The sequence below is a fragment of the Oreochromis niloticus genome, linkage group LG2 (genome assembly GCF_001858045.2).
Source record: "Oreochromis niloticus isolate F11D_XX linkage group LG2, O_niloticus_UMD_NMBU, whole genome shotgun sequence".
NCBI lineage: Eukaryota > Metazoa > Chordata > Actinopteri > Cichliformes > Cichlidae > Oreochromis > Oreochromis niloticus.
The window spans coordinates 31,557,363-31,572,159 of NC_031966.2; the positions used below are offsets into that span (position 1 = coordinate 31,557,363).

General features: G+C 44.3%; 2 protein-coding genes and 1 long non-coding RNA gene across 8 annotated transcripts in view; 1 reads left to right on the plus strand and 2 right to left on the minus strand.

Moving 5' to 3' along the window:
- Positions 1-5,157, minus strand: part of si:ch211-26b3.4 (connector enhancer of kinase suppressor of ras 2) — a 63,260-nt gene extending 58,103 nt beyond the window's left edge. For 4 of the 5 annotated variants that reach the window (XR_003213747.1, XM_025898042.1, XM_025898041.1 and 1 more), the window contains exon 1: positions 4,720-4,783. Coding sequence is in view for 4 of the 5 variants with exons in the window: in XM_025898042.1 (XP_025753827.1) it covers positions 4,720-4,783 (64 nt within the window). In the remaining variant the exon portion in view is untranslated. Of the gene's footprint in view, positions 1-4,719 lie in introns of all 5 variants that reach the window. The other variant, XM_019345862.2, reaches the window with a different exon arrangement.
- Positions 5,158-6,129: 972 nt separating this feature from the next.
- LOC112842110 (uncharacterized) lies at positions 6,130-9,369 on the minus strand. Its single transcript, XR_003213754.1, has 2 exons — positions 7,251-9,369; positions 6,130-6,861 (listed from the first exon to the last, which is right to left on the minus strand). It is a non-coding gene; the product is annotated as an uncharacterized LOC112842110 (long non-coding RNA).
- On the plus strand, positions 6,837-14,690 carry hdx (highly divergent homeobox). Of its 2 annotated transcripts, XM_003455786.5 has the most exons (11): positions 6,837-6,987; positions 9,536-9,697; positions 9,874-10,020; positions 10,288-11,439; positions 11,518-11,574; positions 11,682-11,828; positions 12,457-12,655; positions 12,745-12,824; positions 13,758-13,850; positions 14,015-14,137; positions 14,220-14,690. In XM_003455786.5, exons 2-11 carry the CDS (start codon positions 9,632-9,634, stop codon positions 14,472-14,474), a joined length of 2,319 nt encoding a protein of 772 aa, XP_003455834.2. In that variant the 5' UTR covers positions 6,837-6,987; positions 9,536-9,631; the 3' UTR covers positions 14,475-14,690. The 2 variants fall into 2 exon arrangements, with proteins under 2 accessions (XP_003455834.2, XP_025753828.1); XM_025898043.1 differs by lacking the exon at positions 6,837-6,987 and having other exon boundaries at positions 9,385-9,697.
- Positions 14,691-14,797: the final 107 nt, after the last annotated feature.

Sequence of the window (14,797 nt, forward strand, 5' to 3'; positions counted from 1 at the left end):
AACTGTACGTGTTTATGTAGTTTCATTGGTGTAGCCCACTTCACATCAAAGTAGGCTGCATATGGTGCATGATGGGAAATGAGTTTGACATCTCTGGTCTAGCCTGTTACATTACAACAGCATCCTGGCCACTCTAAATTATTGCATTCAAGCATTTATATTCCAATGAGTCTGTGATTGCCAAAGAAATCTACAAATTTATACTGTAAAAACTGTAACTGCGGTTAAGATTTTTACCTCACAGGCATTAACAGTCAAATGGTTTTTGCACAAAGAATGAACAAAACTGACTGTAGTTTCACAGCAAGCTGTTAGTGTGCACCATAAAAGGATTTTATAGTGCACATTTGCTGGCTTAATTAGATATTTCAAGTGATCCCGTTTGTATATTATAAGACCTCGTCTGAAGTCTTTGGCCCTGGGTTGAAAAACTTCATTTGATCCTAACATGTTTGGCTGTAAAACGGCAGCCCCGGAACAACAGGTGCAAAATCAATCCAGTAACGGACATGTGAACATCTCCACACACACACACACACACACACACACACACACACACACACACACACACACACACACACAGGCCCCTCTGTCCGAGCAGCCGGATAGACCGGGTGCTTTGATATGATGCCCACTGCATCCCCTATTATACACCCCGCTCTGCCACCGCCTCTCTCTTTCGCCATCATGCCCAGCATTCCCCTTTCACGCACCCTCATTTCCTCCCCCATCTTAGGCTTCTCAGCCTTTCTTTCATTTTGCTTTGCGCCTCCCGATCTCTGAATTCATGTCCCCGCGGTCTCTTCTCTCTATCTGTCTCTAACTCGAGGCAATGAAGCAGGCGGAGGGGAAACGTGAATATGCGCATGGGTCTATACGAGTCTGGATGTGCGCTGGGCATCTGCGTGTGCGTGTTGCTGCTTCCCCATCTTATGACATGTGCCGTGACTCCCAACATGATCAGATCTGGTTTCCATGACTACGGATGCCCCACTTTAAAGCTGCTGCTCCAGAGTTTTTGTATCTATGCTCGTGTGTCAGCGTGCGCGCATTCCTATCATATGCTTCGCAGCATCTGTGTCCATACGTGACGCTTGCACCTCAGCATTTCTTTTGTGAATAATAGAGGACACGAGGAGTTTCCGCGTGTGTTTTTCCCTCCCATAATAAGGCACACTCTTCAATCTTTAATGCAGCTGAAACTACGACAAGCACACAGTCAGAGCCGGGGGAAAGTGTTCTGCAACACAGACTTCCTTACCATACCAGCGGGAGACGCAATCAGAAGGCACAGTATGGAATGATGCTAAACATGGTCCTTAACACTCCAGGAGACTTAATCTACCACATAACATTGAGAGGAGCTCTTTAATAAGATCACACTACTACACATTAGTGAGCTGGAATCTTCCCTCCATCTGAACACAGACTACAGTCCTATAGTCATCCACAGCAGCCTCGCGCTGAATCAAATGTGACACCCCACCATTTACATCGAGATCGTTCCAATACATTAGCGCACGCGGAGAGGTAAGAGGGATTACTGCAGGAAAAGTGAGCTGCCTTATTCATTCATTTTCCTGTCAATGTATGCATCAGCAAGCTGCCGATACCGTGTGGCTGAAAGAGGACTCAGAAACAAGCCCAGATTGGAGCGCGCCAAGCTTAACGCATCCACTGCGTCTGCACACACCCTAGGAGATGCATCATGCGCTCACACGCGCACATACATAGAGGAAAGTCCTCCGGTGTGGGTGTTTAAAATCAAAACAAATGCTGATGAGTCATCTTTCTGTGAGGCTCGCCAGTGTTCTGCCGCTGGAGTAGTCCTTCTACAGCAGCGGGAGATACAGTATGGTCTGCTATAGCTGTGTCAGGTTTTCTGGCTGGGGCTGCAGAATATCGTGTTTCCGTTCATATAAAATGAAAGGGCTGTGGAGGAAAAGGAAAAGAAGAAGAAGACATACCGTCCCACACAGAAAAGCAGAGCTTGTGTGGTTGTTGTTGTTGTGCTGGTAAGGGATGGATTCACAAAAATGTAGACGGGTATCCGCTGATTGATGCCCAAATCATCACCCACGCTCACGGATCACTTAAATGGCTCATTTTGTTCCAACAGCTACAGCTTCTGGCTGCTTTTTGCACACTCACGCAGCAGACAAAATATTCGAACTCATGGATATTATTTATTTTTTTTATTTACTTTTCTTTCAATAGTTTTCAGACTCTTGCTCGATTCTTGCACTGGTTCATAACATGTTTGAGTGTGTTTGTTGTTTCTCTCTTTCATAAAATGACAGTAAACACATTTTACAGGCACAGCATTTACACCATGAAAAAAGGAGATAACTTTTGTTTCTTCATGCAGGGAAAATATCAGTTTATCTAAATGTTTGTTGTCTGCACCCACGTGTTTGCTAAGTGTTTGCAAAAGCAACGGGGGATTGCTGAAGTACTTCTTATTAAGAGAAGGTCTCAGAGTCACTGCTCTGCTAAAATGGTACAAGACTACTTAGATCGGCATGAGAGAGACGGAGCGCTCCCCAGCAAAGAGGCCAAAGTGGAGCCTACATAAGCGGACAGATTAGCACTAGCTTTTCACATTTTACTTTATTCACGCTTTCCACTGAGGGTCTGTTTTAAAGCCCTGCAGGGAAAAAAAACAAGGGGGAAGGAGCTTCACAAGAACAGGGATGGCACTGTGAGATGCTGGCAAACATCTATGAAAACGAGCCTCCGAGCAGCCGGCTTCATGTGAAAGAGGCCGGGATGTGGCTTGTTTTATGTGACCAAGATGAAACAGTTCTCCTTCAAAGGGTTGGATGTAAATGTGGACATTTTTCTTTGCTTGTCCTTCACTGAACACAAAGTTGTTGTTTTTTTATAAACAGTGATTTAAGTCGTCTAGGATTTGCAGGTGACAAAACGTGAAAAATTGTGAAGCATGATCATTTGTACTCATTACCCAGCAGGTGGGTTTGAATTGTGGCACTTAGTTTCTTTCCTCGTTTCTTTCTTTTCCACACTGAGAGTTTTTAAACTGCAGTGGGATGCGATGGCTTAATAACGATCACAACATGACAGTGGAAATTAGACCCACCAGCTCAACAGTTATGTTCTGTTTTTCAGTTTTTCTTGCTGATCAAATGGAACCTGAGCTATATGTGGAGAGAGGGTTTGTTTACACTGGAGAAACTGCAAATAACTTTCACATCGTGGACATCACATGTTTGTTGGCACTGGCTCTGTATCACTGTAAGCTCTGATCACTTGCTTCTCGACATCTTGTGAGCAAATGTTTCTTTTTCTTTTCTGTTCTGTTTCTGTTCTCCAAGTTGCGATCTCTATTCACGATTTGGCCTGCTCCACATGTAATCTCGCATAAAAAATAAAAAAAACAAAACAAAAAAAAAACATTAAAAGAAATCCGCTCAGCCTCTCTTAATATGCAGTGTCGGGTGAGCACTCCACGCATCAGAGCATGAAGCTGGAGCTCCACTGGCTGAGGCCGAGGATAAAGAGAGAGAGGTAGAGGGGAGCATAAAAACCTGGAACAACGTCGTAATCGCTTTAATGTAACGCATCCCAAAATAATCCCTCTCCGCGTACTCAGATGGTGTGTCGGCTATACCTTGACTCTCCAATCCAAGAGATCGGCGCTTGGCCGTCACACGAGGAAAGTAGTGGTCCCAAAAAGCCACGCAGGGACTTGGGGATCGAACACATCTCTACATTAAATACCGAAACTGCCCAATGCATAAATAATTCAAACACACACTCGCAAAGTATCTGTTACACTCCTGTAACAGTCTGAGTCATCAAACAAGGAACGATTAAGTCATCCTCTTAAGTAAGGGGTTGCGGACACCCTCCCTTTCCATTTCCATTGTCTGTCAATAGGCCTACCACAGTTTCTCTCACAGCTTCTGTAGATGACCAGAGTGTGTGAGAACACCACCTACCACCGCCACCAAACACACACACACACACGCACACACACACATACGCACACATGCACGCACGATTAGGGATTACTCATTCATACTGTCGCTTTGAAGGGACTTAACTCGTGCCAGCAAAGCGAGCAGCAGGGGGAAAAAAAGCACACACAAAAAAGCACAAAAAAAAAAAAAAAAGCAGTGTGATCGCTGCGTTTGCCTTATATGGCAGGCGGCATTGCGCTGTCCAAGGTGCTGAAACGGGCTGGCGTGAGCCACTGGAGGGGGGCGGGGGGGTGTATGCAGCTAACTACATTAATCACACACGCACGGTTGGCACGCGCGCACACATGCACGGCGAGAGGTGACATGGGTTTGATAAGGGCATGTGCCAGTGAGTGGAGATGACATATCTTCAGCATTCACTGATGAGAGCGATGCCGCCGCCGCTGCCATATATGGCTGGGCTTGCAAGAGATGCGCTCTCAAGCAAGCCAGATGACAGGAGCTCGAACGCATTTCGGTCCACTTTAGTGACTTTAATCAGTCTCCGAGTGGTCAGGCGCAGGGTACAGGTTTGGACAAGTAGAACACACATGCACAGAGCGTGGCCCTCTGCTGCTCATCACCACCACCATCATCATCCTCATCATCATTATCGTTATCGTCAGTCTAACCAGAAGCAGCATGAAAACGTTAGAGCATGGTGCAACAGCGAGGAAAAAAAAGAAAGAGAAAAGGAGGATGGGGGTGATGGTGGTGGTGGGGTATCCAACATTACCTTTCATCCAGTCCAGCACCTGCTTTGGTGTCCATTTACTTATAGGTTCCATAACCAAAGCCATGGTGTCACAGTCTATCCGAGATGAACGGCGCACAGCTCAATGCGGGCGACATAAAACGACTTGTCAGTCACATCTGGAAACACGGAGCGGAGTGGCTAAATCTGAGGGGAAACCAGACGTGGTCGGGTTTATTCTCTCCATCGGAGCATGGCCGCCTGCAGAAAACGGTGAACTGGATGCGGTGGTGCAATCCACACGCGCACACACGGACACGCACACACACGCTTTTCTCTTCTTCTCTCTTCGCTTCTCCCTCTCCCTCCCTCCTCTCGTTTCCTCGCTCTCTCACTCTCACTCTCTCTTTCTCGTGCCTTCCCGCCAGCCAGCAGCCCCGCGCTCTGTGAGAAGTGGATTCGGTGGGCGCACAGGGGATGGAGCGACCCCTCCCCTCCCTTCCTTCTCCTCTCCTCTTTTTTTCCCCCTCCAGCCCGCCTCGCTGCAGCATCACTAGGGCCACCACTCATAATACAGACCAGGGAATGGTGCAACGCACACCATATAGGGAGGATCTCTCTCGGTCTCCCTCCCTCCTTGCCTTACATACACATGTACATATACACAACGTGGGAGGGGTGTCTGGGGGTTGGGGGGAGACTTAATGCAAACAGTAAATAAACACCAGACTATGTAGCAGCAACACCCTGATAAATAATATATGAAATGCAGTAGGTTCAACTGAATACAAGAGACACGGTATAAGTAGGGCACTTGTGGAAATTTTTCAGAAATGATATCATTAATTATGTTTTTTTTTCTTCCCAGCAAAGAAAGAATTCGGCAGCGCTGCTTTTGCAATACCACGTCTGCGCGTCAGCAGCTCGTGCCGCATCACATGGCAAGCAGGTGTAAGATTTTTCTTCTCCTCCTCCTCCTTTTTTTTTAAGTTCAGTCTGTGAGGAAATCAGCATCAACTTTGTCAGGCGTTGCTGCTCGCTGTGTGGACCCTAGCTGAGAGGAACAGCGCCCCCTGCTGTGTACCTGGGAACCAGGTGACGTCATGGATTACAGCAGCGCCCGCTTCCACACACATCCACACCACCAACTTCCACTCACGAAAGATACCGTGCTAGTCGTTTAGGAATGAAAGACATCTTTATTGATTCGGGAGAATTAAAAAAATAGTAACGGTACAAACTGCTCACGTGACCCTTCTTAGTGGCAGTTTATATTAATAATTAATAATGACTCTAGAAGTCATCTAAATTAAAACGAGATTCAATTATTGTTTTATAATATTTGCAATTGACAGGCAAGTCTTTGTTTCATTGTCATAGATTCAAAGTAAAACAAACATCAAATATCAGTTTTTCATACAGAAAAATCTCTATTATAGAGGTATCTTACAATAAAAGCACCTTGAGGTGACTGCTGCTGTGATTCGTTTATGTCCAAAAATGGTAATTGAATAGAAATCAGCACCTATTTTGTTTATGGCACTGAGTCTCCATGTTGATTGTTAATGTAACCTATAAACTCCTTGGCTGTAACAGGTACTGAAAATCAGCTACGTTGTGGACCTTGCTGAGAGTGCATCCAAACTTATGTTGGATGAGGTGCTTAAACTTTATTAAGATAAAAAGCAATTCAGTTCACATATATATGTTTTGTATCTTCATTATCATAACAAATTCATCTAATGAAAACATATTTGCATATTTACACCATCTTAAAGTTTTATAAGTGTAGATTTTACATCTCCAAATGCAAATTCTAATATTCAGCGAAACGTATAACAACTAATGAAGATCTTAGCCAGAACTCTAAACACATCTGCAATCAAAATAAGTGTGTGTGTGTGTGTGTGGGAGGGGGGCTTGTTGTGTTTTGTTTTTTTGCAGCATGTAGTGAAACAGTTCCTCCTTGTGCAGTGTTGTAGAGGGCAGCTAAAGTAAGAGAGATATCCAGGTGAAGAGGAAACGAGGCATTCCCCACCCAAACTTTCCACTGCTTCCATGTCTGTGACCTCCTCCTTCCAGCAGTCCTGTGAACAAAGTCAATGGTGGGCGGGACTACGCTGCTCAGTTTTCAGCCTGTTCCGAACGTGACAGCGATGATCTCGAGCTCCCATTGGCTCCTGTCTGCAAATACGTCACAATCATGATTAGAATTGATGATCGGACGTTCTGATTTCATTGTCTAGCAAAGGGGACTGGTGAAGAAATCTGCTGAATTTGAGCGTTCGTCTGATTTTAACATCAAAAATGGTATGTAGGGACGTGATTTTTCCTTTTTGCTTCAGGGTACCCCAGAACGCTTTGTAGCCTGGTATCCGCTCGAAGCCAGGGTCAGTGAGAATGATCCTGCCGCGGTCGGGAAATCACAGATTTGAAGGAAAAGTTTAGCTGCAGCTATCCATTGGGAGAGCTATGCTAATGCTAGCTATCGTTGGCTGGCTCAGACATGGCCGCTCGGGCCTGCAAGCTAACGCAGGCTGTCTGTGTTGCCATTGTGACAAAGCGGTTCTTACCCGGTCAGTTTACTGTGCGGGTTTTCGACCGTAAAGTTATGGCACGAGCCTCCCGTGCGGTAAATCCGCGCCGGAGTCCGCCGTTTCCTGACGTGCCCACAATTTGTTTGCTAATTCTCTCCTTAATGTTTCCATATTGACTGTAGCCATGCGCAGTCAGCCTTTCAAAATAAACCTGCCGCCTGCTTATTGGTCGCACAACATTCCCGTATGTGACTTTTGTTTCAAACTAAACATTTCCCAGCTCTGCTTTAAAACTTGTTCGCCTTTGTTTTTCCAGCTCTGTGAAAGTCCGAGTGGTTTTTTTTTTTTACGCTAATTTGGCTGCCGCTGTTTTCTTCCTGACGACCCCGTCCTAACGCAGGACAGCACTGCTACGAAACTTGCATACATTTAAAAGTCTCACATTTAACTCAGCCATGTTAATAAATCAGTTTGTAACAAATGGACAAAGTTACCTGTGTGCCACTTCATTACTCATGACGGTGTGTACAATTAAATTGAAGGCTGAATGGCTCTAACAATTACCAGGAGTTTCACGCTTAGGATGTCGCTCTTTGTTTTGTTTTTGCCAAAAGTCAGGCATAACGGTATAATTTATAAGTATGTAATTATGACTTTTGGATTTATTAAAGTACTTTTAGTGGTTTTGATTTGATAAAACAAGTACTTGTTTTGATTAGTATTTTGAGTATTTTCACTGCACTAAAATTACTCAGCTGCTCAAATGACCTAGTACTGTCATGCTATTATAGAACTGGACTATTATAACTTTTATGCCCTGTGCCCTCTTTCCTTTGCATGTTGCTTTCAAGGAGCCAGACTGTCTTTTAATTTTGCAGTTATCTGAGAAATAGTTCTGCAAGTTTTTCAAAGTTTTTCTTTTGAAATTGGTTATTTTTTTCGCCCTTTCAAATCCAGTCGGTGCACCTGAGCATTTTCAGAGAGATGCTGTTTTTGTTTGTTTGTTTAAGCCACTTCAATCGTGACTGTGACTCATTCAAGCATAAAAAAGGCTCTTAACTCAATGGATGAACCAGTTTCATATCTACACATAACAATTTAGCAAAGAACTGATTTTAAATTGTTAAAATCTTATTTGTTACTAGCCATCTGTTGCAGAAGCACAGCATTTGTTCTCATTTCTTTAATTTAATTTAATTCACAAAAAAATCCCAAACATAACAGAGTTTGACAGGTGATTCCTAACAAGCTGTTAGTTGACAGCTTGGCATATCTTGGTGTGGTGTGCAGTGTATCCAAAAAACAAAAACAAATGTGAGGAAATTGGACAAATAGAGGTTGAAAAAAATGATGAAAAAGCCTAACACAGGACCTGAGAAATGCATCTGACCTTCAGCTGAATCATCTGTTGTTCAGTGAAGCCTCATTAGAAATGGTCTCAGTGGTAGGAAAGGAAGGAAAACAAGGAGAAAGAGAGAGAGCAAGAACGGGACTGAAAATCAGTGGCAACAGGTCTGATGGAGTGCCGAATCCAAATTTGAAATTTCTGGTTCAGTTATGAGAGAGAGGTATGACAGCGAGGGTCTACAGCCATCTGTAAAAGACAATGGAGGCTCTGTCATGGTTTAGTGCTGCATTTCAGTTGGTGGTGTTGTCATGCATGGAAGGTGTCTGACTGTCAACAGCTTCATTTTTCAGTATGGCAATGATCCCAAAACAAAGTGCCAATGCGATAAAACCATACCTGGACAGAAAAACACTATCAGTCATGGATTGTCCTCCCCAGAGCCCAGACCTCAACATTATTAGAGCACTGTGGGATGATCTTTACAGAACAGAACAAAAAGCAGCCAACAAGCAAAGAAGAGGTTTGAATGTCCTTCAGGAAGCCTGGAAAACTATTCCTGAAGATCACTTAAAGACATGACAAGAACGTTTGGCTCGGAGAGTCCAGGCCGTGCTGAAAAATAAAGGTGGTCGCACCAAGTATTGGCTTTAAAGCTGTACCTCTGTTTTTGCCTTATATACTGTATTTATATAAGGCGAACCATATGTGCATGTTTCAGTTAATCACTGCACTTATTTCCTATTTTCCTAGCAAAATATAAAGAAACAAGTGGTGGCTCAAGACTTTTGCAGATTGTTACATATATAGGTGTGTGTGTGATAAAAGTGATTTAATATCTGTTTTTGTTTTTTTTCAATCCACACTGCTAAATGGAGTATTTGGAGTATAATGGAGTTATTTTCTTTTCTTTTACTATTTATACTCTTTGTTTACACTTTGCAAGAAGGTGTTGTCTGCTTTGCTTTCTCCTCAGCCACACTACCCAGCGGTGCGTCGGATACACTGAGACAAAATGGGTACAAGCAAAATAGTGCAAATGTAGAAATACGGAGGTTTTGCTTTGATCTGCATGGCTGCCCCGTTCCCCTCCAGCAGTAGAATGGATGCGTGGCCACAAAGGCGTGGCCTGCAGACGGTGAGTACATCAAGAGTTCTGTAACAGCATTAGCTAGAATTTAAAAAAAAAAAAAAATGCCACTGTGTGAGTTCTGAAAAAGATAAGAGAAGTTAAAAGAAAATTGCATAATTAAATAATTAAAATTTCAGCGAGCTGGGACTTAAAGTAGTAATTATCTTTCCTTTTCCCCTAAGATGAACCTGCGGTCAGTATTTACGGCTGAGCAGCAGAGGATCCTGGAACGTTACTATGAGAATGGGATGACCAATCAGAGCAAGTCTTGCTTCCAGCTCATACTGCAGTGTGCTCAGGAGGCCAAATTGGACTTCAGTGTTGTCCGGGTAGGCCCATAAAATGTGCTTGTGCGTGTGAACGAGCAGTAGGGAACCCTTTGCTATGATTTATGCTCTATTTTGTTTTTAATAAGGAATGTTCATGTAATGCTGCAGCAGGTAATCAAGGCAGTGAGTCAGATCTATACCATGCGAGCTCTTCGTCTAGTGTCGAGTCATGAGTTATTGCCCTCACTTAGCAGAATTAGTTCCCCTAATGTTTTGCAGAATGCTTTTTTAAGTGATGTTACTGAGCTGATTGCTCTTTCCCTGCAGACATGGGTTGGCAACAAAAGGCGTAAGCTCGCCTCCAAGGTTCCCCAGAATGGAGGGGTGTCTCATTCCTTATCTAGTCATGGACTAGCTGGGGGAATGCTCTCCAATCACACATTAGCCGGAGGTGCTTTGTCCAATCACAGCCTAGCAGTAGGAGCACTGCTTCCTGCTGACATGACTGCAGCGCGGAGCATCCAGAACCGCGTGCACCTTCTCCCTCCATCCTCGTCCTTCCCTTCTGTCTCGTCGACACCTTCCCCGCCCTCATCTTCCTCACCCCTAAGCAGTGGAAGCAACAACAACAATGATGTAATACTAACAGGGATCTACTCTCTGAACTCTGGCCCTCAGTCCCGACCGAGAGCCGCGGCCCCACCGCCTCAGTCAGACTCTGACCTCTCTGCGCACACATCCTCATCTCTGATGAACCAGGTGCTGCAGATCAGGAACAGTTCCTCCTCACCCGTCCACTCCAAGTTAGTGTCACTTTCTCAGAATCTCCCATCCCTCACTTCTGCCTCAGGGCCTTTAGTCTACACTGCAGTCAGAAAAGGCGCTTTATCCCTTGGGGAGGGGGGGGTAAGCGCAGGAGCAGGGGTAGTACCTCACAGCTGGACTAGACAATACGGTACAGCGCAAATTCGCCCTTGGTCCTCTTCCTCACAATCCCAGGCTCAGCTTCAGCCCAGACCTCACTCCAACCCACAACCTCAGCCGCCTGCTCCGCAGAAAACTCGGGTCTCTTTGCCAGTTCACAACGCCGGCCCCTCCTCTGATCAGACACCTCGTATTCAGCAGGTTTTCACCTTGTCAGAAAAGGGCGACAGGGACCGCCTCAGACCCGGACCAACGTCAGCTCGTAAAAGCCAGGAGACCCACAGGCCAGCACCTCTGGACACCAGTCATAACTTCTCCATTGCCATGGAAACTGGAGATGAAGAAGATGAGTGGCAAAGGGAAGAGGAGTTGGCAAATATGGCCGCTCAAACACACATCCACAGGGAGCAGACGTCAGCCAGCCCAATCGGGGCCGAAGTGTCTGTCGTGCGAGGAAACCACACACCTCCGATGACGAGCTCCAGACCCGCATTGCTTCAGGGCAGCTACTCCCTCACAGCACAGACCTCACTTACAGGGGAATCCAGCTCACAAGTAGGAGTGGTTTTATTGCTGGTACATTCGTCCCTTTAAGTGAGTTGACAGATTTAACCTGCGTGTCTTTGTGTGCAGACTGCAGTTGGTGTGTCTGCTGCCCCCTGGGTTATTAGCAACTCCAGAAAGAGAACAGTAAGCGCTCTAAAGCACCACATTTATGCACGCATGTAGCATGCTGGAAATAAGTAATACAATTATAGATGCGAGACATGTAGTCAGACAGGTGTTTGTGTTTTCAGCTGCAGGATCGGACCCAGTTCAGTGATGGGGATCTTATCCAGCTAAAGCGCTACTGGGACCGAGGCATGACCAGCCTGGGCTCAGTGTGCAGGGAGAAGATCAGCGCTGCAGCAAACCAACTCAATGTAGACACTGAAATAGTCAAGGTAACCAACTCAACAGGAAAGAAATAGCTTAATGTATTCTAGGTTTTGAAGAATCAAAAAAGAGACATGGCATTGCATACGCTACAAAACAAATGGTAAAGCTCTGGGTCTTCAATTGTTCACTTATTTATGACATTTAATGGAAACAGGACTATTTAACTTGTCTGAGCTCTTGAGGGCTGTTAGAAAGGAGGAAAGAATAACTTTTCTGGGTCAGGTTTTCTAACTTACTTGCACAATGTTGTGTAAAAGTCATGCTGTTATATATCAGGGCCACAGCAGGAATGCTGGTAGACTAAATATAGTCTCTAAGTCCTGACACACACACATGACCCTGTGCCATCTCACTTACAAGGATATTTATTGCAAGGAATAAAACTTTTGCCTTTAGAGACGGTTACAGTAAATGAGGACTATCTTCAGATCACTGCAAAATAATTTCCTTGCTGCGACTGCTGCAGTTCACCATCTGACCTTGGATGAATCAGTGTTAGAGAATCTTGTTACAGATCAAAGAGGCAGTCCATTTGTTTAATAAGCACACTCATTGAAAATCCGGGTATGGAAATACACTGGACACTCGCTGATACTTATCCCGGTCTCCCATTTGTTCCCACATGATTTACAGACATGGATCAGTAACAGACGGAGGAAGTACCGTCTGATGGGTATTGAAATCCCTCCACCTAAAGGTGGGCCTGCTGTATTCACAACCTCATCGCCAGGAAACCAATCGCCAGTGTCCCTCAGCCCTAACGAGGAGCGTCTCAGAACCCCTGAAATCGGAGATGACATGAACGATGGCGGCTCTGTGTGCCTGTCTGAGGGTGAGGCCGCTGATGCCGTCCGCACATTAACACATCCTGTGTACAAACCGCGCATCTCGGCATTAACGCAGTATCTATCTCAAACCTAGATGGCACCATCGATTCACAACACAGGGATGGAGAGGATGGAAACGATCTGTCCAATGCTGCTCCACTGGCCAATAATGTGGTACTTTATGACTTCTTCTTTATATTAGAGCCTCATTAGCTTTTGTGATTTGTAGAATTCATATTAACATGTAATGATATGAGTTTAGCAATTAGGCTGAGAGTTGTCTGCTAAAGTTTGGTTGACAGCAACTATAATTCACTGCAGTCTTAAAGGGGATGCTTGGAGTGCAGTCTGTTTACCAGAAAGACTAAACAGCTAACTCCTTATAATGTCCTTCAGTACAAGCTTTAAAAATGTTGGAGATTTTAACATGCAAGTCTACGGATGTCAGCTCACTTTTAGAAACAGCCTCAGGTCTCCATTAAAGGAACTGCACACAGCAGTGGCTACATTTTTCTGAGTCTTCAAGGTTGCCACCCGGTGACTCGCAAACTTACATCACAATGTGTAATGTGCTTAATCAGCCTTTTTTCAAAGTGGACTTTTCAACATTATAGTAGAGCTAATATTAGGTTCATACATTAAGCTTTAGAGGATTTTAATTATTACCCAGGAGAAATGTAGCAGTGTATAAAATCAAAAGCAACCTAGTGACAAATACATTTCTTGACCAATCACAGGCACATTTTTTATCTTAGCTTGCTGTGATTAAAAGGTCACCCTGTAGCCAATAATTGTATTTATTTTTCTTTGCCTCAGCTCATTTTTCTAAATAATAGTTCTTTGAAATATTCTAGAGCACTGATTAAGATGACTGTTGGGTTATTAGGTTTTAAATGAATTAGTTTTAAATAATTGTAAAAGCCTTTTCATTCTCATTCTCTGGATTATTTATTAACGAGGATGATGGTGATGTATTGTTTACTTGATTGAGGAGACGCTTCATATAATGTGTATAAGGGTATAATCATCAGCGAAACTCTTGTAAATCATTTTTCTTTCCTTGTTTCCAGAGTTTAAAGTGATTTGATGTCTGTGTTTTTTTAACAGAAGATCGAAGTGATCGATGAGGACGAGGAAGCCGATGAGGACGAATTAGTGGCTTCGGACCTTGAGCAAATGCAGAACCTGCTGGAATTCAAGGTGAAAACACCCACACAGACTGTGACACATTCACAAAGCATTGCTCACGCTGCTGTAAAAGCAGCAAGGATAAAATGCACGATGGTAAATGTGCTTTAACTTGAATTAGCATGATTTTAAATTCTGAATGGATTCTTTGCCTTGTTTGGATCCTTCTGTTTCAGCATGAGGAAGTCCAGTTCTTGGAGAATGAGCTAGAGAACCAAAAACAAAAATACCAGGAGCTTGCAAGCTTCACAAAAAGCCTGCTCAGTGCTGTGAGGAACAATGACCTGGAGAGGCAGCAGGTATGTTCACAGTCTTGTTTATATGTTAAATGAGAAAAGCTTATTATCAGTGTCTAAGCTGAGTTGTGCCGTGCGTGTTTAGGAACTCATGGCCAGTCTACCTCAGCCTTCAGACCAGGAATGGGACATGACCGTGGACAGAGGAGCCCAGTCTCCTGCTGAGTCAGCAGATGAATCCTCCATCCACAGTAACCCCCAGGCGGCCGGCGCGAGCTGCAGAGACCCTCAGCTGGCCCAGGCCAACGAAGTCCCGCTGGTCACCATGATCAAAGATGATACTGATGTTACCGAGCCCTCTGCATCAGAGGAGCAAATGCAGGAAGCAGAACAAGAGTGACTCACACACACACACACTTATAGAGATGTTTCCTCACTCCAAACAGAGGCTTATTTCAAACTAGAGAGACTGTAGTGTCTAACAATTACAAAAACACTCTTGGAAAAGTCACACTCCACGCCCAGTGCCTGTGGATTGACGCTTCACTTATGACTGTTGGGCTTTTTTACTGCATATCATTCGCCTTGAGAGAACAATAAATGACCTCTAACTTAACTTTGTCTGTTTGTTTTGTTTTTCTCGTGTATTACGGAGTATGAGTAGGAAATTATTTAGGAATTTAAGCTGTAAAAATACAACTTTTTAAAAACATTTACAAACTT

Coding starts and splice junctions, on each gene's coding strand:
- hdx (XM_003455786.5), top strand. CDS start 9,632: ATGGCTGCCCCGTTCCCCTCCAGCAGTAGAATGGATGCGTGGCCACAA. Junction 9,698..9,873: donor AAAGGCGTGGCCTGCAGACG/GTGAGTACATCA, acceptor TTTTCCCCTAAG/ATGAACCTGCGGTCAGTATT. Junction 13,851..14,014: donor AGAACCTGCTGGAATTCAAG/GTGAAAACACCC, acceptor CTTCTGTTTCAG/CATGAGGAAGTCCAGTTCTT.